Source organism: Strongylocentrotus purpuratus, unplaced genomic scaffold (genome assembly GCF_000002235.5).
Source record: "Strongylocentrotus purpuratus isolate Spur 01 unplaced genomic scaffold, Spur_5.0 spur5_scaffold_18, whole genome shotgun sequence".
NCBI classification, from domain to species: Eukaryota; Metazoa; Echinodermata; class Echinoidea; order Camarodonta; family Strongylocentrotidae; genus Strongylocentrotus; species Strongylocentrotus purpuratus.
In genome coordinates this window covers 17,754,630-17,779,114 of record NW_022145603.1, presented here as the reverse complement: position 1 = coordinate 17,779,114, position 24,485 = coordinate 17,754,630, and the positions used below count along the sequence as shown (strand labels likewise).

Genomic DNA, 24,485 nt, shown 5'->3' with positions numbered 1-24,485 from the left:
GTACATGGCAAAATCTGGAAGTTCGGAAAGGCAGCTTGGACATGATTATAAATGCACTTTGCCGTTCACCTAGCCCCACCTCCTCTTCATTTGATTTGTAGTTAAAGGGGAAGTCCACCCTGAAATTAAGTTAGTTTTAATAGGAGTAGAAAAATGAGAGAAACGAGTCAGTGAAAGTTTGAGCAAATTCCGATTAAAAATAAGGAAGTTAGGATTTTTGAAGTTGTGATCAATCAAACACAAATTGGCAACTTTATGACGTATCATGCGAGCTCAACTTCCATTTGCTCAGTACTAAAAAAATCTAAAATTTTCATTTTCCCTCAAGAAAAATTTCAACCATACATGCACCCTAAATATAATAATTGCAAATATGTTTCTATACTCCCCCTGCAAGGAACAAATATATATTCCGTCATCAATAACGAAGAAAACATGATTTTATGGAATATTATGCACAAAGCAAATGAAGGAGAGCTCGTATAATAAGTCACAGAGTTGCCAATTTGTATTTGATTGATCACAACTTCAATAATTCATAACTTTCTTATTTTCATTCAGAATTTGCTCAAACTTTCACTCACCTGATTTTCTTATTATTCTGCCTCTATCGAAATAAACTTATTTTGGGGGTGGACTTTCCCTTTAAGACAAGCCCCAAACATTGAAAATTACACCAATAATATTTACAATAGGTCTTTTACAAAATTTATTGAAAAATATAATTCCTTTGGCACACGTGCAGATACATTTATGTTGGTGAACATTTCTCAGCCATATGAAGCATATAAATCATTAAAAATAAATTATGCAATATACGAATATATTTTCAGCAATTATTAATAATTTGTAGTGTAGCTGGCTTGAATCAAATATTTCAGAGCAAAATGTTCATCACCAATAACTTAGATATACAAATATAAAAAAATAATGCTTATAAAATTTATAAAACCTTTAAAAAAGATTGATCAATTCAAAAAGAAAAATCCATCTTAAACACTAGGATGATTTTCTATGACTAGTCCCCTAGCCAAGCTTTGCATTCAGTGCAGCTGCTAAAATCCCTGCATTACTTCCAAAACAAGGATTAGACGAGTTACTACATGTAGTCACTGATTGAGAGCTATAATTCTTCCCCTATGACACAAGATTTTTATCATTTGTTTCATCCAGTAATGAAACTATCTTCATGTAACCATTGACTAGTGGCATTGCATGCATGACACTAAAAAGAACCATTCCGGAAGTAGATCAATGGTCAAATTAAAAGGTATTAATTTTTCTGATGAAATAAATGGATAAAAGTGCAGGGCTTCATGCATGAAACCCTCATAAGAACAAGTCTGCTGACAACCCATTGAAATGCTTGTATTGAATTAAACTGGTGTTTTAACGGGATGATGATGAGCTTGTACTTACAACGCTTTGATGAAACAATTCTGAAATGTAAAGGAATAAATCTCACAGAATCGCCCTAGTACATGGACCCGTTTCACAAAGCCTTTTTTCAGTGAAAAATGTGCTGATAAACCAATCAGAAGCAAGGATTACACTAGCTTATAAAAAAAAACTGTCATTCGTCACTGATGACAAGTTTTGTGAAATGGGGCCCAGGTCCCAGAAGATATTGACAATGTCACTTCTTTTGATTGCGGTATTTCTTCCAAGCTCTTTGGATTACTTCAGCTGATCTCATTGCCTTCCTAATCTTCTCAATCCGTTCCTTGTTTGCTCTGGCTGCTGATAAATATGACCTTTGACCTTCTGCCTCTTCCATTGCCTTGACCTCGGATCTTACAAAGACATCCCGGTCAACTTCATCTTCCCCTCTTGCTATAATGGACTCTTCCTCCCCTATGCTGTTCAATGTAGAGCTGGAAGCACCTATTTGGAAAGTAGGGGGTTTTGAAGATGTGATTGTCTTACTCGTCATGCCCTTCCCCTCCAGAGGAGTGTGAGCTGTCTGGAGTGAAGTGATATCATCTGTACGTGGGAAGGCACCATTACTGGAAGACCCTGTAAGGGCAGTAGTCACTGAAAATCTTTCCAAGGCAGTATTGAGTGAAGATCTTTCAAAGGCACTGTTGATAGAAAATTCTGCAAAGGAACTGTTCACTGAAGGTTCTCTTGAAGCACTACCTATAGAAGACCCTGTAATGGCACTTTTCACTGAAGATCTTTCAACTACACTACTGCTGGAAGATCCTGTAAAGCCACTATTGACTGAAGACCCTTCAAAGGCACTATTGACTGAGGATCCTTCAAAGGCACTTCTCACTGAGGATCTCCCGAAGGCATCACTCAGCATGGAGGACCTTGTGAAGCCACTGTTGATGGAAGACCCTGAACAGTCATCCTGCAGGGAGTCCATACTGCTGATAGCTCTAGATGGCTCACCACCCAGGTAATCCAGGAGCTTTGACTTGAGAGCTGCAGTGACATCTCCATAATTTTGTGTCTGGAAGATACAAAGGGAGAGAGGGAAAAGAGTATAGTACCTTTTCACTCTTAAACATTATGAAATTGTGTTTGAGCCCTTTTGCCCTGCACACGATACATGTACATGCATGTATATCCTCTTACCCAAAAAGTTAGATTTCATAGAACTGAATGGTTCTCAACAACTATGACCAATATACATCATCTAACAGGAGATGTTTTATAATAAAATTGTGTATATTTACAGTGAAATCTGCATATAAAGACTGCTGATGGGAGACAAGAAGAGTTGAATGTATTGTTAATGTACAGGTTCCTTAAATAGATGTCTTAATGATGAACCTGCAGTGTTCCAATTAAAGAACATCTCTGAAAAGCGTTGAAAGACCTTAGTCTTTGTCAATAGGAGGTCTTTTTATACAGGTGATCACTAATGAACATTACTCACTTTGGGCTTCTCAACCTCCTGGACTGCAGGGTTGACCTTTGACCTGTTCGGATGTAACATGGAGGAAAGCGCCGCGTCGAAGGAACTTCTTCTGGGGTCAGTCATGGTCTGGCCCAATGGCTGCTCAGGCAATCGAGACGTCTTGTGGAAGAGGGAATCCGCAGAATGGCCTGCAGCTGGTCCATCCTGCAAGGACAATCCTAGCGTAGAGGAGCTTCTTGAATTCTCTGAAGATATTCTCGAATCTTGATTAAACATGGTGGAACCCTCTCCAAGAGAACTGCTAGCTGCATCTCCAACAATGGGAGAACTACGTAGTGTGGACATAGATGGGGACAGAGAAGACTGCACACTGCCTAGAGTGACACTGGATGCATGAACAGAATCCGCATCTGCTCCTTGGGATATTGAGTCTTTGGTGGTGACTGCTGTCTTGGCCATTGGAAGTTCCAGAGTCCTCCCAGGTGGCGATCTGTCATGCCATTCGTTGAATGCATGCAGATCTGCGACAACTGTAGCACCGGAATTTGGTTCAGTAGCCATATTGTTGTTCTTGGGTGATAACCGATCAAGGGAACTTTCCTTTGAAGACCTTTGATGGACTGAGGTGGATGTTTTTTGGTGAGGAGTAGTCTGCATTTGAGATTTAGGAGAAACCAACCTGCCATGAAATCTCATTGGTCCGTTGTTAGCATGTTTTCCATCAATTTCAGTTTGGCCAGCATCAATAGCAAAGTCACTTTCATTTACAGTAGGAACAAGAGCTACTGATTGGCCAACCATTGACCTATCTGTCTTGACATCATCTGACCATGCAGTATTCACATGACTCTCACATGATCGTCTCATACCGGATGCAGGGTCACTTTTGCTTGCATCTAATTGGCCAGTTGGTGACCTCCCAGCCTTGCGATCTTCAGACCATGCAGTATTCACATGACCATCCCATGATTGTGTCATGCTCAATGAAGAATCACTTCTGCGTTTTTCATCTTCTTGCTGTCTCCGGAGTTGCTCCTTGAAATGCTGTAGTTTTGTGAGCGTGGCCTCTTCTTTGAGTGCAAAGTGTTGCGTAAAATTCTTTATCCGTTCTTTCTTGATCTCCTTAGCAACCTGAAACGAAAAAGAAAAACTAGAAGATTGTATCCCAGGTCGAAATTCCAGAGTATACCAGTTGAAACCAGTAAGGATTTCCAACTGGTATCTATTGGTTTGAACTGGTCTCAACTGGTACCAGTTAAAACCAGTTGGCACAATTTGGAAACCAGTAGAAATAACAGTTTGAAGTCGGGCAAATAGAATACCAGTTGTTACTGGTACTAATAGATTACTGGTCTCAACTGCGCCAGTTGAAAACCAGTGGAAAATATTAGCTTGAACTGGGACCAGTAGAATATCTTTGTTATCAAAATCTGTCCTCAAACATCTACTGATATCTAACTGACTCTAACCTTATACTGTCATTGTCAGGCCTCTAGTCAACATCCATACTGGTTTCAAAAGGTAGGAATGTCAAGTCTGAGAAAACTGAAAAAATATCAGCAACATCACAACACCTATAGCATTGAAAGCTGCCTGTACGAAGTGGTCTTTATTGACAGGTGGCCCTTCTTTACACTAATCCATTAATACAGATTTCTTTTAGAAACGCTGTTCAGAAAAAAATTATGGAATACATTCTTGACAGAAAAGTGGGAATTGGATGTAAGTAGTCACTTGATACAATTACACACGCTCCTGAGACAAATTGCCCCAAGGTCAATTTTCTACTGATACTGATTTCCCAACTTCAACCCTGGACCAAACAACCTACTTTCAACTCTAGCCCCAAATCTAATCCTAAATCTAACCTAATCCCTGAAATCAACCCTATCCCTATATCTTTCAATTAAAATAGCCCTTATGTATAATTGTCACATTAGGAAAACATCCCATTCGAGCTCAGCTCATCAATTCACCACTTTTCCTGGTGCTACCCTGATCTGATAAGGAGACAGATGGAGCACTGACCACTGATAAAGTATAGGGTCAGTGGGAGACATCAGCGGTCAATCACAGATTTTTTTTCCACTGCAGAATAGGGACTCTAGCTCTCTCTCTTTTCGTTCAGTGGTTACCACCAAAATGCACCCCACTTTTAGACCCCAACTGAGGCGAGGTTTAAGAAGACTAGCTGTTCTCGTCATGAGCAAAGCAAATGTCTGATCACTTTTATGGCAGATTGAGTGTACCTTATTATGTTTGCCATCCTCTTGCTTCAGTATATCCAGAACTCTCCTGGAGTCTACTCTCCCGCTCTTGTGCCGACACCTCTCCACAATCCTATCAGTCAGGCTTCCTGATTGGTCAACCTCCACACCGCTGCTATCTAACACCACTTCTGATTGGTCAAATGGGGAGGACACTTGTCCAGTGGGATGTACCGTTGTCTCTAATTGGCTGGAAGGGTCCATTCTTGCATCTGATTGGTTGATAATTAGGCCCTCTCTGGTATAAGAGTTCTGATTGGTGGATTGTCTCGCCTTTGAGACTCTATCTTGAAGCTCCATGTGATTCTGAACAATCTGAAGATGCTCTACGGCAAGCTGATATCTTTTCTCATACTTGGCCTGTACAAATCAAAAGAAGGAAATAATCTTTTTTCAATACTTTCAATTTTAGGGTACTAATTACCCCAAAACTGCCTCTTTGTACAAACTAAACTCTTAGCTGTTAGTGTCACCGTGACAACAGGAATACATTTTTGCAGTATCTTTTGACCAAGAATGCTTTGAATTACACATAAAATGCAAGAGCAGAAAAACCAAAAGAATAGTATACATTTTGGAGGGTCCATTTCTAGTGCATTATCCTGTGCCCTTTGTGAGTAAAAACAATTTAACCAATATCAAGCATATTGACAACAAGGGGTGGAATTTATAATCAATATTTCCATATATGCATTTGATTTCATCATTTAATGTACAATACCTTTATTAACTTCATTACAAAACTAATTATGATATACTAGTAATATACAAATAAAAGCAAACGTTTTCATAGTAATGATTTTGTGTGATTGCATTTCAACAGGGATATGTGCATCAAATCTAGGGTACAAGAAAGAAGAGAAAATGATAACTATGTAAAAATAACTGCCTCTAGATTTTGAAAGTAAAAGCAGATCTTGTGCTCGACACTCACTAGTTTCTTTGCCAGTTGTTTCTGTGCAATTCTCTCAGCTGTGATCTGTTCTCTGCTTGCTTTGTACTGCCGTAGGTTTTCTACCAACTCCTGTTGTTTCTCTAAGTGGCTTGAAGTCGTACTGATCTTGTTGCTGTAGAGAAATTTAAAAAAAATTGTCAAGGATATAAAAGTAAAAAGAATGTCAAGTTCTGGAAAAGGTGAAGAGAGTTCATTCTCTATTCGCATATATATGCACAAATATCACAGAAATGGATATCTCTTGAAATGGCATCAACGAATGCTGTGTTCCAGTAAAAAATCACTCAAAATATGTAGTGGCAGAATCTTACAAGGAAAGTTCATTTTCATTTGCAGCTACTGTTTCATGGAATTGCTTGCCGGAATACATTACATAGAAAGAAGCATACGCAAAGTTTAGAAGTAATTTGAAAACATATTTATTTAGCACTTAGTAAAGGCTCACAATTATGAACCCAGTGCACCATTTCCACTCCACTCCTTCTGTTCTCTGTTCTGTAAAGCACATAGAGACATGCAATTATGCCTATGTGTTATGTGCTATACAAAAAAGTTTAATTATTAATTATGATGATTTTACAAATATGACTAAAAATAATTTATTAACTTCTGATTGGAGAGGAAAACAACACAATTTTTTCAACATTTTTTCAACAAATTTCATTTCCAGGAAGATAAAGGAGTATAATAATAACAAAGGACAAAATAAAATAAATTACAGTAATAAATAAAATAACAGGAAAAAAGCCATCAACTAATGCCTGAGGATTACCAAAAGAAACTGAGTTTCTGTAGGAGGCTCTCGTCATTAGTTGGAAGAAAAAAAAGAAGCACTGTGGGTGTCAATCTTATTAAAAGGCGTTATCAATTGGTGTCATAGCAAAATAACTCACAACGAGCCTTAAAGGCAGGCTTTACTACTTTAGCTAGAAGGGATTAGACCACCCAGCGAGCCAGCGAGGTCACTGTGACAGGTGGCTATCTCATTAACTCAGCTCTCATTTAACATAAGAAAAAGAGGATCATGAGGGACCAACAGGCACCGATTGGGGAAGTTTCTATATAGAGGGAGCAAGTAGCTACAAGTAGGACAGTGTGCCTTTAAGAATTAGGTTTACATTCGTTTCAAAGCAAAGGTCCCTGTCAGACTGGGGGATATGTTTGGATCAAAACGTATCTATTTTTTAAGCTTGTGTGTCTCACCTCAGGTCTCTAAGAGCATTCTCTAGCTGCTGTTGTTTGAGGAGAGTTTTGAATTCCATAAGATCTCTCCGCTGCTGTTTCTGTTCGGTGATCTGGGTCTGGACATTCTTACCCAGCTTGGAGATTTCTTTCTCCCTTTTCCTCTCAAACGGTGACTTGTAACCTCTGGAATGTCCTGGTATATGAAAAAAATAATCCAATGATTTAAGATAGTGTCATGACAAACTAGGAAATATATCATAATTTTCTAAAAATTTCAATATTTTGAAATGCACATTGAAGTAGCCATAAAGAAACTAACGTAATTCAGTTACAAACTGTAAAAAGAAAAGAGTGCAATTGATTTCTCTATTTTTCATTTACTTTTGTAATTCTGGCAAATTTGTAGAAATTCTGATGAGAAAATGAAATGAAAGCAGAATTGTATGGACCTCTAAGCAGGCAGTCTTTAGCCAAATCAAAACGTGCATTGAGGTGCAATGACACTGAAAAGAGCCCTTATCGGAGCTCATCTGCACTTTCAGGGCTCTTATTTATAACAATTACATGGTATTTCACCGAAAACCTACAACTCAAAATATATATATTTTTTTAATGTTTTCATTATCCAAACTTTTGTAAAACATCAACAATCTCAAATGCTACTAACATGGCATAACATACATGTATACAGTACAATCAAATAATAATAATAAATGAAAAAAAAAAAAAATTACATTCTTCTCTTTATAATTCTGTGTCGATGCTTTTTAAATGTTATATATTCAAACACGTATTGAATATTTGGCTGTATTCAGTTAGCATTCATATTTTGAAAAATCATGACCAAAATTTAAGATTATCTTCAACATCCATCACAACAGAACAACAGCTCTACCTTTCTCATTACTTGACCTTGACTTGACTTTGACACCTTCAGGTGACCTCTCCGCATCTGGAACATGCTCTTCCGACCTCTTGACCTTTGACCCCACCTGTTGATCAGCGAGCAGGGTGGGGTTGTATCTTTGGTGGTACGCGTAAGAGCGATGGATCATCTCTCTAAGAATCCGCAGACATTCTCGAAACCGAGAGAAATCTGAGACACCTTCGTAGCGGAAGTTGAGTCAAGAATATGAAGAAAAACAATTATTTAATAATAAATGACTTGCTCTGAGAGGGATATTTTTCTGCATGGTAATCATAAATAACCAAGCAAAAGTTAGTTTGAGGGCAATCAATCTTTTTGTCTCAAGAAAAATCAAAAGCAAAGGATAAATTTTATAGCCAAATGGAAGAGGTAATTACAGTAATTTATTCTGCCTTTTTTTGCAAATCAAGAGAGACTCCAATTAATGAATTGTGGGAGGAATTTAAAAAAAGGGAAGGAATAAAAACTCTACACATGTGTTGCCAGTTGAAAGAGTTACTGAATTCTTTATCTATTTATCTTTTCTGAAAGTCATAGATATTTCCCATTGATAAATTAAACCTTGTGGAAAGAAAAATTTAAGATAGTGAAAGTAAAATCATCTAATATCTAAAAATCCTACCGATGAACTGTTTGCCACCTACCCGATGCAACAGGATCCGTCACTCTCCCACTCACAAACCCTTGCATGATTCGAGCACACAGCTGCCTCCCTTCTCTGCTAAGTCCACTCCCATTGGCCGGTGCAACCACAGGTTTGGGAGTATCGGCCAATGAGGAGGGAGCTTTCATGGATGGTGTTAATGATGGTGAGACGGGGGTGGTGGAGTCAGATTGGTGATGATGAGGGGTAGGCTCCTGTAGATGCGGACAGACAAGTATGCTACAGTCAAACCTGCCTTATAGGGCAATTCCACGGTAACGGAAGGACACTCAGACAAGATTTTTGAACTTCAGGTTCATACTAAAAGAACTGTTTTATTAGTATAAGATGTGAAACAGTACAGATATAATACCTATATAAGTGCCTTTAATTCTCCCCCAAAAAATTGTCATTATAGTTAAGTAGTTTAAGAATGTGCATATTAATTATCTCGGTAACAGAAGGACATAAAAATGGACATGGTTTTTCCAGTTAATTAGTGTTTATCCAAACTTTGTGAAGTTGATGAAGCTTTCCACTTGACTGAAACACATTTTGTTCCCCATAGTTTAATACATACTAATAAAACATTTCTTTTAGTATGAACCTGAAGTTCAAAAATCTTGTCTGAGTGTCCTTCCGTTACCGTGGAATTGCCCTATAGTGACCAACTGTCTACAAAGACCACATTTTTTGTTTCCCTTGAAAATGGTTTCTCAATGAAAAATGTACTAAAGGAACCTGTACACAATACACCTGATGAACTAACTAATAAAATGTCCATTTCATTTTTAAAAAAATGTTTTATTGAACCAAAACAGAATCACAATATTAACAAATAATTGGAGAGTCATTAAAAATCAAAAGTAACGCAATACATCAATATCAGAATGTCAATTGTAAAATAGAAATAAAAGATAAATATATTAGGAATGCAGGCAGCCAGAGAAGATGGTATGGTACTCAATATCTCTTGAAACAGCAATGTAAACTTTAAAACCTTGACAATTGAGGGATTTTTTTAAAAAATTGCATATAAATATAATATTCAAGGAGAAGAAACAAATATGTTAGGAATTTATCTTGATCATAACCAAACATTTTTTATAATATCGAAATATTTATGACTTTTATTTTTTTTCTGATTGATAACCTTTATAGCCTCTTCCCGAAGAGATCTATATACCGGTAAACCTTTTTTTTTTTTATACCTTCAAATGATCGCCTTCTCTAACCCTTGACTTGAGAGCCAGGATTTCTTCTTCTAGATTGGCAATCTTCTTCCTCAGTCTTGCAATGATCGTCCTATCATCGATAACCTCATTGCGACTGAAGAAGAAGGATGAAACACAAGGGAAAATAACAAAAGAAACTAAATTTTTGAAGTCTTAGATGCTCATTTGACAAATTGTAAAAGTTATGAAAAAAGGTTTGCAAAACAGCAAGAATTATAGACTGTTTTGCCCATCAATATCAAGGATGTCAGGAATGAAGCTAAATAACTTTGGTTGCCAAGGTTACCTAAGAAACCTATACAAATGTTCAATATCATGGAGAGATGAAAGGCTTGCATGAACTGTTCTGGCTCATAAGCAGCATTCAGTTGCAAAACAAGCTATATATATCCATTCTTCATTGACATATTTCCTTTCCAAATTTTGATTTTCCATGACTTTTGAATTCCAAGCATTTTGGTAATTTTCCTTTTTTTTCATGACTTATCAAGGCTTGGAGACATGTTTAATATTCTCCTTTACTTTTCAAGGTTTTTCATGACCATAGGAACCAAATCCATGAAGGAACAAAGACTCTTTTTCTCTCTATCTCTTTGGCATGTATATCCCCCTTCAAGTTCAAGGGCCACCGTGACACATCCCCCCTCCCCCCACCACCCAACATGTCACTGAGTAATTTCAAGTTGGGTGTTGAAAGCTGGTGTTGTTGTGAGAACACCAACACCAGCTACAACACCGAACTTGAAGTCATGTTGGTGTTGAGGTTGACCTCAGTAAATATGACGCATTTCCGGTAGTCTGTGTTGAGCCTTTACACGCTGTCAACACCAACACCAACACCAACACTGAACACCGTACTTGAAATCACTCACTGTATTTACCTGATCTTGTTCTGAACAGCAGCTACCCTCATTGCAAAGCGACAGGTTGAGAGAGATTCACCAAGGTTGATATCTTCGGCCGATACGGTAGCTATCATCGCTGTCAGGCAGTTACCCCCTGATCACAACAAGATAAATCAATCATGAATATTATTCAGAACCAGCATTATTGAAGGGATAAACTGCCAATCTTTACTCTCACTGTCGTCAATAGTTCAATTTTTCTTTATTACTTCTTTGTTGCACTGCTGATATTATGATGATGATCTTAACCATGATGAGAGTGACAATGCAAAGCAAGTAAATGGTAGTGATGTTATTGATGATGAAGATGATGATGATGATGATGATGATGATGATGATGATGATGATGATGAAGATGATGATGATGATGATGATGAAGATGATGATGATGATGATGAGGATCGATGATGAGGATGAAGATGAAGATGAGGATGAAGATGAGGATGAATATGATGATGATATCAGGATTAAGATGATGATGATGATGAAGATGACGAAGATGATAATGATAATGAACATAATAAATATGATGATAATAAATATGATGAAGAAGATGATGATGATGACGATGATGATGACGATCATATTTATGATGATGATGATGATGATGATGATGATGATTGTGATGGTGCATGGACTTACCCAAACTGTCTCGTAAGACCATGGTGAGAAGTGAGTTTCGGTATGGAACATGGCGATGACCACCCATGGACATGGACCGATGATATGGCAGAGATCGAGTGCTAGATGCACTTCCAATCCTGAAAGACCAAACAAAGTGAACTCTTTGACGGTTGCACAATAACAAATATCCGGCAACAAGTGCTTTGTGGTCAATATCCAACACCAAATGAACGTGTAACTTTAACCCTGGACTAAACACCATACCTAACTCTAAATCATATCTGCCAACCTTTCACCACAAAAAATAGGAATCTCTTATTCCTCAGTCACACCTTTGCTTATTTGGCTCGCGTATTGCTGCGTATATATGGGAATCGTTTTCTTATTTCTTGATAATACAGAATTGAATTCTTGATATCAAGAAATTGAATTCTTGATATCAAGATATCGAATTCTTGATATTAACAAGAATTACCATTGCTTTACAACAGAAAATCATTTCTTGATATCAAGAAATAGGAATAAATGTTAAAACAGCTTGCCATAAATACGCAGCAATACACAAGCCAAATACGCAAAGGTGTGACTGAGGCATTAAGGCAAAATTAGGAATACAGTCTATTTTGTAGTCACTCAAAGTCATATGTTCCTATGATAATCATGCATCATGCAAAATGCAATACAAAACACATCAATTTTTTAGCAATGCGAATGTATTACTTTGCAGGCACAAACCCTTGTCAGTCGATCATTGTGTGCAACAGAGTCTGCAATATGAGAATAATTAAAGCAGGCTCTGCACTAAATTTGGCTGCTCCTTATTTGACACAGCCAGACATAGACAGATATAAGTTCTGCATGCTCCAAGCTTTAGGAGTATAGTCTGTGGTGGCAGACTGCAAATCGAGGGGTCAGTGACACAAAGACGTAACTCCATTTTGGCCATTTTGAGAAAAAGTGGTTGATGTGTCACTGAGCACTTGGGCCTTTAAGGAGTTAAGTCTACATTTCACTATCAATTGACTTCAATGGGGTGTTGGTTGGAGTTAAGTCTTTGTGTTTCCTGGAAAACCCACATTTTTCTGAACATTTTGATATCAAATACTCATTTTGGCAAAATATGGAGTTACATCTTTGTGTGTCACTGAACCCTCGAAATGTACCTTCTGTTCCTGACAGGCCCAGCACTCAAGGCTCTCCTACGACCTTTGACCCTTGACCCCTCTCCATGCCCTCCCTGCAGGGCAATGATGACCCCTTCTAGATGATGCAGAGAGAGGTTGATGGACTTGGCTTCATGGAGCTGCTGTCCCGCTATCTTGGTCTTGGCCACCCGCTCTGAACCAGCTAGATCAACTAGATGTAACTTGGATCTACAAGTAGGAAAAAAGTGACACATAATAAATGGATGTGAGCAGTTACATATAAAACAGAAAATATTGAAAAACAGAAAAGCCATACAGGAAGTATGTGATTTTCTTTTATACAGCATCGATATCTATCCATCACAACTGAACAAAATGCGCAAGTGTACCACAACAGAATGATTTTTTTCCTACTGTTTTACCAATAGAGCAGTTGATGATTACAGGGGAAGACCACCCTGATATTAGCTAAGATTTAATAATAGCAGGAAAATGAGATTAACAAATAAGTGAAAGTTTGAGCAATATCCAATTCAAAATAGGACAGTTATGATAATGGTCTTTGCTCAAAATTTCTTTGACCTGTTTCTCTCATTTTTCTGCTTCTATTAAAACCAACTTAATATCAGGGTGAGATAATGAAAAACTGACTGTCAAATTTGAAAGAACGTACAATTTAAATGACAGAATCATCTTTGTTTGATGAAGAGACGGCTGAAATATCCGTAAATATAACAATTTCTAATAATTGTGTACCACCATAAATATTCAATAATTTGAAAAAGCTGTTGAAAAAACAAAATATGGCCTTTTAAGTTGTATTTCAGCCAGTGCCGGTGTTGGCTTTTTTGTTGGCTTTTTCATGTTGGTTAGATTACGCACAACCAGCCGGCCAATGTACTGTTATTTTTAATAAATTAATGAATTTACGGTCACCTTATTTTTAGGAAAGTGGGGCTGAATTGGTATGGTTGTAATTTCACATTTTTGGTTATCCATAATTTGATTCGGTCTGATACTTACTTATTGACAGCATGTGAGCCCTTCTGTCTGGCCTTGACATAAATGGTAAAGACAGCATGGGACCTGGAAGATCGCTGGTTCATGGGCGTCTCAGCGACCTTCCTGCTTGCCTGACCTTGCAGCAGAAGAGACTGAGCAACACGCTCATCCGCTGCGAGGTGCATGGAGAGGTTGCGTACGACGCAGGAGTTGTTTGGTCCGTCGGTGACAGTGACCTGTGAGGAAAAATAGGCAAACCATCTTTCATTCATTGTTCATAATAATAATAATATTAGTTTCTGGTATAGTACTCATATCCACCAAGTACTATTTATTCAGCTTAATTTAAGCTAGGCTTCCAATTGTGGGGGTCTTTTTAACCAGGTACACCCATATACTACACCTGGGTGGAGAACGGTAAACACAAATTAATAAATTGCCATCATATATTCATTCATAATAATAATAATAATAACAATAATGATAATATGTCTTGTTTACCCAGGGTAGCCTCATCAGTATTCATACTGTTCTCCCTGAGGGCCATGCAATCATATCTTTACTCCGGCTTTAACCGAGCTACACCATGAAAAGGTGCTCAAGCACTCAAGGAATTTCTTTCTACCAGGTACCATTTACCTCACCTGGGTGGAGTATGGCAAATGTAGATTAATGTCTTGCCAAAATAGTGCCGCGGCGGGACTCGAACCGGGAACCATGCGATTCACAGTCCGGTGACGTATCCACAACACCACTATTCATGCATTACTTTATGGAGTTGCGACTAATTAAGACACCTCTACAGAATATTTACTGCATATAGGCAGGTTAATTCAAGATGTGAAAGTAATCAACACTTTTTCCATGCACTTTCAGCTCATCATGACTTCATGAACAAGTGCGGCACATTTCACTAAAGCAGAAGCTACAAAACAAGAATTTTATAAAAAATACATCTTCAATGTAAATATAAAAAATAAAATTAGGATTCATAAGGACAATATGTGACGCAATGATTATGTACGAGTTCAAAGGTCATAGTGTGTGGTAATTAAGCCAAGTATAAATCTAAAAGGATCTGTACCTTGGGTAGATGTGTGACAACATTTCCTGGTCTTGTCGTAGGGTTCAAAAGGTCATAGCCAACTTCCTGGTAGATCTCTAGGTAGGAAACCTTGATGGAAAGTTCAGCAAACTTCTGATTCGCCAAGGATTTGTAGATCCTTGATAAAGCCCTTCAAATTTAAGAGAAAAAGATGCAAATTTAACCCGGAATCTCATCACAATCTGTATAATTTGAACTCATCTGAATCAGATGCACAACTTTTGCACAATTATTAGCCCGTCTTCATCAGCTCGAGTTTGCCAAATAACCCGCTATTTTAACTATCCCGATCGCAGTTAATTTGCGTCTTCAATAGCCCGCAGTTGCAATTAGCCGATATATTTGGTAGAGAAAATATCTAGAGAAATGTTGGTCTTGTTTCAAAAATATCCCGCTATTTGGGAAACAGCTGGCTAAGTTCCGCACGTCCAAGCTAGTTTGTGATGAGAGTATCAGTCTGGTGAAGACGCAATTTCAAGCTTCAGGATAATATCCTGAGTCTAAAAAAAGCGGATTAATAGTCAAATGCATCATAGGTTCCTATATCTTTAAAGGTGCATGGGTACCACCTGAAAGATAACAATTATGATTTTGATAATGACAAATAAATCTCAATGTGAATCTCTTGTTTATTTAAAAATGCATTCAAAATTGTTGTTGTAGGAATGTAGGTCCTACCTCAAAAACATTTGCTGACGAGCATAAATCAACAACATATTTGTATTGAATCATGGGTTTTTTCCACAAAACTTGTCATTCAGTGACAAATTACAGTTTTTAACTAGTGAAATCCTTGCTTCTGATTGGTTATCAGTAGTTTTGTCACAGATTTTTTTTTGGTCATTTGTTATTGAAAAAAGGCTTTGTGAAACACCCCCTGGTTTACTTTTAACATGTATGCATATATAGTTTATCGTTATCAGTAAGGTGAGACGTAATTCTCGGTACTTACCTTGGCGTGAGTCCACGGTCTGAGTAGGACTTGGCCCCACCCTCAATGGTGTGTGTCTTCCCAGATCCTGTCTGTCCATACGCAAATATGGTCCCATTGTAACCGGATAGAAAGCCTGGATTGTAAAGGGATTCAATCAAAATAGATCAGTAAATTAGGAAAATAATAATAATAATAATAATAATAGCCTAATAAGTCCACTCCAAATTTTATTAAACCGAAACGGAAATTCTTTTTGCCCAATTGATCGTGAGCCCGGCAGCCACTGTGCAGCGCCAGATCGACGTTGCTATATCCCTTATTGTTGAACGCCAAACAAGGTGGCAACAACTCCCATCTTTTAACGTCTTTTGGTATGACGCGGCCGGGGTTCGAACCCACGACCTCCCGGTTGTGAGGCGGACGCTCTACTGACTGTAGCATTGAGTTGGTTTTTAAAACAGAGCACTAGAACTGAAATACAAGATTATCTGATAGACAATTAGAATAGACTTTTAAATTTCTAAAACTGTCACAAAAATTTGCAAATTGGCAACTCTGTCTGTTTTATCCTGATTTTAAGTTTAAATTTGAGCATCTCTCCCATTTATCCTGTACTATTTGCATAAATGAATTTGTTTAAAGAAAATATTCCATATATTGGCCACATGTTCTTCACACAGCTACTGTTGTTTCTTCATTACTTCATCAACAACCATGAAAATGGTCATATACTGCGGCAATTTTCATTGCTCATAACTAAAGTAACTCATCCTTGATAACAATGACTATAGGAGGTGTGATGGCTCCAGAGTAGAGCAGTGGTCTTGTACCCAGGAGGTCCCGAGTTAACTCATTCGCGACAATGGTTCTCAAAATATGATCGCGCAGGACACTCTTCAAAGAGGCAATCCAGCTGTTAAGGCCAGGAATACACCATTCACTGGCGGGGAAATGCATTTTATGAGGGACAATTTTTTTTGCTAAATGTTTGTGATTTACATCAAATAAATGGAAATTAAATCTTTATGAACCATTCTTCACTTATTTGTGGCTGTCTCAAAGTGTGATAATGCTTATATTTATTCAGAAATATCCCTTTTTCATGCACTGATTGTAATATATATGGACTGAAATGCCCTTCGTGGTAGTGGATTAGGCCACATGTCTAGACATTGGGCTTTGGGCTAGTCGATTAGGCAAAAGGGGTGTTTAGAAATTATTCAACCAAAATAAGGGATGGAGTCAGGCTAAGTCATGTATTGAAAAATGTGATTATTTTTCCTTGTATTGATATAATATTACATTGCTTTTTTGACCAAAATTGCAGTACACAAATTATCTGCTCGTCTTTTATCTATCTTCTAGTTCAAAATCCCCCCTGTCTCAAAATGAAATGTATACGCGCTAGACGATCATATCGATATGGCTTGGCTTAGCGCGGGGGAAAGTCTGGCTAGCTGGGGCTACATGTATGTGTGTGTGTAGGCTGTAACTGGTTATACACACTGAAAGACATGTTGTTCATCATGACTCATGGTCTAGGAATGCAAGTAGTTAGACTGCCAACCAGGCATTGCTTGTAACAAGCTGAACGAATATTTCTTTGATAATGAGAAATAACGAATTTGGGTAGGATTCCCAATACCATAATTATTTCAAAAATTATTTTCGAATATCTGAATCACGATGAGCCTATATTTCAAGAGGAAAAACCAGCCACAAATTAATTTGAACATTATAATGGGCTGGTAAAATACTACTAGAAATTGTTGCCTATAGTAACCATAACACATCAACATAGGCAGATAAGCTAGCCCTGGCCCTGAGCTTACGTAAATAAATTTGGATGAATGACCTCGACTAAACTCAGTGGAATTTCCCTTTATTATTCTTGAATATATTTGAATTCCAAAATTGTTTATCTTATTTTATTCCAGAATGTACAGAAATAAATACTTAACACATTTTGCTAAGGTTAATTGCTCATTTGTTGGCTAGATCTAGACTCTATAGATCTAGTCTTAATTCTTTTTGGGAAAGCAATTCACATTACCATTCATAATCATATTTTTGACGTGGGCTAACGAGGTAAAAAAAAAATAAAAATAATAATTGTGTTCATTGACATTGTAGATTTAGATGTAGACTATTTTTGTTCTTTCTTTACATATCAAGTAGTTTTTGTTGTTGTTATTGTTTGTTTTCATCATTGGGCCAATAAGGCAGATATTAGGTCAGAGAGAAAGAAAGAAAGAGAAGGAAAGAAGGAAAAGAAAACACCTGCAAAGTCTCAGACACGGCCAGGCCAATTATTTATAGAATGGCATACACATCAGATACACGTGTCTACAGTCAGTCACACAATGCACCCAACTCCACGCAGACAGCCTAGCCCATACACACATACACACAGACCATACACCATACAGTTTAGCCTACACACACACAATCACTGCTGCTGCACACATACATACACCCATCTAACACAGCGAAATCGGCTCTGCTATAAACTGATTTTCGTCGAACAAAACTTACCATAAAATACAGGAAATAAATATAACATGCAAAATATGTCCACCAAAATGAAGCAAAATCACAAAGTTTTCGAAATAAAGTGAAAACAAATAGATACAGTGAACAGAAATACCAAAAAAAAGAAGAAAAAGAAGAGCAAAAAATGGATGGTTTATCGTCGCACAATCTAACCACAATACATGGGGGTATTCATGGCATGCAAAGTATTGCGATAGCTGTGATCGGTCTCACAAACGCGCGCGAACATGCCCTTGTTGCTAGGCAGAACTGGCGGGCAACAATAGCTTCTATGAATATTCATGTAGGCTCGTACAGATTTTGACTGAAACAACCAATAATGGGCCTTTTAAAATTCATAACTCATGGTAGGATTTTTTTCAAGTCTAAGTAAAGAGTGCTCTGATTGGCTAATATTTTTCTGCAGAGTTTGACTGACTCAGAGGTCACCAGACGCTCTAGTTTTTTTGTAAACACAGCAAACCACATAATGTGGTCGATTGTCGCGAATGAGTTAAAAACCAAGTCCATGCACTAGCTAAAGTGCCTTTTGGTAAAGCATTAATCCTCATTACCAAATCCCTCAGAGAGGTCTTAAAGTCACCAGTCCCCTGGTTGCTTACTTACTAGTACAAGCATATACACAGTCAGGTAAAACAAACTAGCAGTAAGTTTTATGAGACAAGGCCAGACTTACCATCTACGATGTGGGAAGCCACTAAATCGAAGACCTCATCTTGGGTGGACGTTGGTCCAAAGACCCCTGCAAAGCCAAACTGATGGGTCAGCGTGGCAGTGCGGTCTCTAGTCTGACCGCTCGGCTGAAGCTGGGGTACGCTGATGGCCACATTGGTAGACTCATGATCCAGGAGTTTGGAGGGTTTCACAGTGGGTTTGATTCGTGCATAGGTCTTAATGAGTGCCATAGGGCTATGTCAAGGAGCTATGCTTGGATGGAAGACATCTAGGTATCAGTTCATATTCTGAAATATGAAAAATTCAAAGTACATCATACATGTAGTATTATGACAACAATTAGTAGCTATAATTTTGTACATTCATATTGAGCACATACATCCCAGGGGATGCTCATGGAGTCATGGTGCCTATAAAATACCTGGCTTAAGCCTAGCTGCCCTACGGCACTAATACTAATAGTAAAAGCATTCAACAATTTCAAGGAATAAATTCTTGCAGGTACCCATTTTCATTTAGGCCTACTTCACTTGGGTGGAAACTGAGAGTGAGAGTGGCAAATGTAGATTAATGTCTTGCCAAAGCCAAAGGACATTAGTGCTGCAGCGGGACATTAACTGATAGACTACACAGTCTGATGACATACATGTACATGCATGTATCCCCAGGCTAGATCACGACACCTCTAGTATCACAAAATTAAAAGGTAAAATAGACACATACATAACAACTTAATTAAGCAGTTATTTAAGCAAGTCAGACACAGCTCTCAGAGGAAAGAGACATTGAAATATTGCAAAAACAAAGTAGATCTAGGTCTAGACTAGACCAAGATCTCAAACTAAAATAAAAAGTAGACTCTAGATCTAGACCCTAAAAAACTTTAAAAAAAAAAAAGTGGAACTCAAACTCAAAATTAAGGCAGGGCAAGCCAAATAAAAAGTTGAAGTAAATAAAAGATCACTAATCATCACCCCTATTCGAAACAGAACAGTCTCCCTACCTCCCCCCCCCCCCCCCCTCACTACGACTTTAGTATTGCCATTATTTATCTAGGCCTAGATCTAGACCCTAGATCTATGTCTAGTTTTATTTTAGCCTTTTACTAGTTTTAGACTACAAATAATTCTACACGTGGGACTAAACTTCCTAAACTAGGCTAAGCCAAACTTTAAAGTTAGACCTCCAATCACAGGAAATGTTCCCACTTAATTCACCTCATTAACACAATTTCATAGAATAATGGAGTAGGAATACGGTATAACACAAAATATAACATACCTGATCATGATGAGTCATATTTTAAAGGAACAAAACAGCTCTTAAAACTTTATCGGGAGCGTCCGTGACAACGACCGGTTCAAGCTAGAGAATCTATATTACTAGATAAAGATAAAGCACGACTTGCCGCTTCCGTAGCTACGGAAGCGTTAAAGTGCCATTCTACTTGACGACATGACGAGATATTTCATCTTGTCAAGTCGACTTAATATCCATATCATGTCGACATGTAAAGATATTTAACCTGCCATGTCGACTTATCAACTTTAATTAGTCGACATGGCGACATAAATTATCTTGCCAAGTCGACTTCACAAAAAGTTCATGTCGTCATGGCGACATAAGTTATCTTACCAAGTCGACTTCTAAAAAAATACATGTCGTCATGGCGACATATATTATCTTACCAAGTCGACTACCCAAAAAGTAATGTCGACATGGCGAAATAAATTATCTTGCCAAGTTGACTTCACAAAAAGTTCATGTCGTCATGGCGACATTGTATCTTGCCAAGTCGACTTCACAAAAAAAGTTCATATCGTAATAGCGACATAAATTATCTCACCAAGTCGACTTCCCAAAAAGTATATGTCGTCATGGCGAGATATGTAGTGTGACGACTGTTTCATGCAGCGCGCGTATATGGCAAGCCCTTTGTGTAAAAACCAGAAAAACTCTGTTTTTCTCAGAAAAACTGTGTTTATCAATGATAAACTCAGTTTATCAACAGATAAACAGATTTTATCAGATAAACAGAGTTTATCAGTTGATAAACTGAGTTTATCAGAAAAACTCAGTTTATCAGTTGATTAACTGAGTTTATCAACTGATAAACTCTGTTTTTCTCAGATAAACTCAGTTTATCAACAGATAAACACAGTTTATCAGAAAAACTCATGACGACATGAACTTTTTGTGAAGTTGACTTGGCAAGATAATTTATGTCGCCATGTCGACTAATAAAAGTTGATAAGTCGACATGGTAGGTTAAATATCTTTACATGTCGACATGATATGGATATTAAGTCGACTTGACAAGATGAAATATCTCGTCATGTCGTCAAGTAGAATGGCACTTTAACGCCTCCGTACTTTTTCTCTAGTTAAAAATGTTTTGTATATTTTATCTCTGTCCCCTGGTAACACGACTAAATTGCAATTCTTATCTATGTATTCATATCTGTTTTGATGATGTTTTGAGAGAGTCCAAACATAGCCCTGAACTATATATCAAAGTGTTGTGTGAAAGTCCACAAAAAGTTCATGTCGTCATGAGTTTTTCTGATAAACTGTGTGTATCTGTTGATAAACTCTGTTTATCTGATAAACTCTGTTTATCTGTTGATAAACTGAGTTTATCATTTTTCAACACAGTTTTTCTGAGAAAAACAGAGTTTTTCTGGTTTTTACACAAAGGGCTTGCCATATACGCGCGCTGCATGAAACAGTCGTCACACTACATATCTCGCCATGACGACATATACTTTTTGGGAAGTCGACTTGGTGAGATAATTTATGTCGCTAATACGATATGAACTTTTTTGTGAAGTCGACTTGGCAAGATAATACATGTCGCCATGACGACATGAACTTTTTGTGAAGTCGACTTGGCAAGATAATTTATTTCGCCATGTCGACATTACTTTTTGTGAAGTCGACTTGGCAAGATAATTTATGTCGCCATGTCGACTAATAAAAGTTGATAAGTCGACATGGTAGGTTAAATATTTTTACATGTCGACATGATATGGATATTAAGTCGACTTGACAAGATGAAATATCTCGTCATGTCGTCAAGTAGAATGGCACTTTAACGCTTCCGTACGTAGCACGTCCGGTTTGCATTATTTTTTTTATGCGGCACAGATTGGGGCGTGTTGAGCCTATAGGGAAAGTTTAGGGTTAGGGTTAGGGTTAAATCAAGACCTCCCTTTTTTGTTTAAAGCCCTAATCTTCATCACCATCATTGTAATCGTCATCGCGTCATCAATTCACCGGCAATACTCTACTCCTCCACATCATCGTCACTGCATCCCCATAAATCTGTCGCTACAGTCACATTTAGCCCCCCCCCCCCCACTTCTCTTATGCATTACTTTCAACTTCACACCATCTCATGCTCTATTGTTTTCTGTCGTCACCATAGAGATATATACTTAATAAGACTATGTATGGTCGTCACTCAACTCTCTTTCTCTCCCTCTGCTCTCCAATTGTTTACAATTGAAATCCTTTTCTCTAGATCTTCACTTTCTTTCTTTCTCGTTATTTCCAAAACAAAATCAGTCCTTCTCTCTCTCTCTCTCTCTCTCTCTCTCATCTCCTTATAATACTCTCTTTTTATTTCCTCTCATCTCTTTCTGTCTATCTGTGTCCCACAGCCTGGAGGCCGTTTGGATGACAATGAGATGGACCTCGAGACACCGGCTCTCCAAAACTTTCTGTCTTCAGCTGTTCTAGTTAATAGCTCACTTCGGCAACACACCCATGGTATCAAAATCGCCCCCCCCCCCCCCAAGTTGATTTCAAGAAAGTCCTTGCAATTGTGTTAGATTTACATGCTCAATTTGCTGCCTTTGCTCGTCTAGTCATAAAATAAAGAGAAATAAACAGATGGAATAGTTGAATAAATCACATTTTTTTAATGACAGATATACATCAGTTTCAATACCTACATATTATATTTCCATTTAAAGTAGTACTATCATAGATTTATATTTCTCTTTCCCAAATCAAGTTAGACTACAATACACTTTATTTTGTATACATTAGCTATTTCTGTAATACCCGATTCCACTCGTATACCTGCGTACATGAACATTTGTGATACCTTTGCAAGTAGATTCCAAAAGAAGAAAAAATAATAAGCAATTTAATTAAACTACGGTACAACTGACAGAAATATTGATTTTTTTTTTAAAAGCAACAATCTCATGTTTTGAAAATGGCCATTCATAACAATTCACGAAAGTTTTTTGCTGCGAAGTGTTTTGGCAGTATAATTCATCACACATGAATGGAAGAAAAATTGATTACATTATGCCATCTTCGTGAAAGTTGTTGAATATACAGCTAGATAGAGAATCAAAAGCTGGAAAATCTCAACAAAAAAATAAGAGCAGTTTACTTGTAACTAATCATGAAATCCCTTAAATTGGCAACACGTTGTAAAATACTGGTTCATTTGATAAACATTTTTTTTTCTTCAATCTGCATGTATGAAGGAGTGGAAAATCAGATTAATTATAGTTTGAGGAGGGAAACTGACTAATTTAGAAAATGAGAGAACTCTGAACTGCTTTCGGTGAATGTCATTGAATATCTAAAATTTTGCTAATATCACAGTAATCCATAGTGACATATTGTGACATACCATATGACCACGAGACACACAGTAGGCCTGTTTTCATCAGCTTGAGTTTGCCCAATAACCTGCTATTTTAACAAGCCTGATCTCAAATTAGCCGGCTAATTTGCGTCCTCATCAGCCCGCAGTTGCAATTAGCTGGCTATTTAGTTGAGATAATATCCCAAGAAATCTTGGTCTTGTTTCCAAAATAGCGTGCTGATGTGCGCTATTTTTTGATGGGCGTATCGGTCTGGTGAGGACGCAATTTCAAGCTTCAGGAAAATATCCAGATTCTGAAAATAGCGGGTTATTTTGCAACTTCGGTCTGATGAGGACAGGCCTAGTGAGAGCGTATATGATTAAAGTTGAGAGTCAACCGCAGTACCAGTAATACATGCACATGCACTATTTGATACGATAAGCACATACATGTACAGGGTGCAATGTCACTGTATTGCATCACTCTTTTCTCTGAGACCTTTGCAATGCTGTATCAGGAATTAAGGATCAAAACAAACAGAATTGTTTGACTGAATTGATATTGCAAACAGAAAGATAACCACATATGAATTCAATCTAAATGACCTTCAGCCTTGTTCATACACGAGGCAATAAAACACAAAATACTATTACACAAGCATAGTGCACTTCTGGGGGGTGTTTCACAAAACTTGTCATTAGTGAAAAAATGACAGTTGTTGTTATAAGCTAGTGAAATCCTTGCTTCTGATTGGTTATCAGCAGACTTGTCACTGATATTTGTCATTTGTCATTGAAAAAAGGCTTTGTGAAACGGGTCCCAGAAGTACCTACCAGTAAGTACATGTGGG

General features: G+C 37.6%; 1 protein-coding gene across 1 annotated transcript; it reads right to left on the bottom strand.

The window, feature by feature from the left end:
- Positions 1–685: 685 nt before the first annotated feature.
- Positions 686–20,397, bottom strand: LOC763216 (chromosome-associated kinesin KIF4). Its single transcript, XM_030989334.1, has 16 exons — positions 20,307–20,397; positions 19,027–19,312; positions 15,816–15,930; positions 14,843–14,993; positions 13,780–13,994; positions 12,775–12,984; positions 11,630–11,748; positions 10,964–11,081; positions 10,059–10,176; positions 8,849–9,062; positions 8,172–8,381; positions 7,295–7,469; positions 6,071–6,203; positions 5,119–5,496; positions 2,888–4,000; positions 686–2,458 (listed from the first exon to the last, which is right to left on the bottom strand). Exons 2-16 carry the CDS (start codon positions 19,253–19,255, stop codon positions 1,637–1,639), a joined length of 4,320 nt encoding a protein of 1,439 aa, XP_030845194.1. The 5' UTR covers positions 19,256–19,312; positions 20,307–20,397; the 3' UTR covers positions 686–1,636.
- Between the last annotated feature and the right edge of the window lie 4,088 nt (positions 20,398–24,485).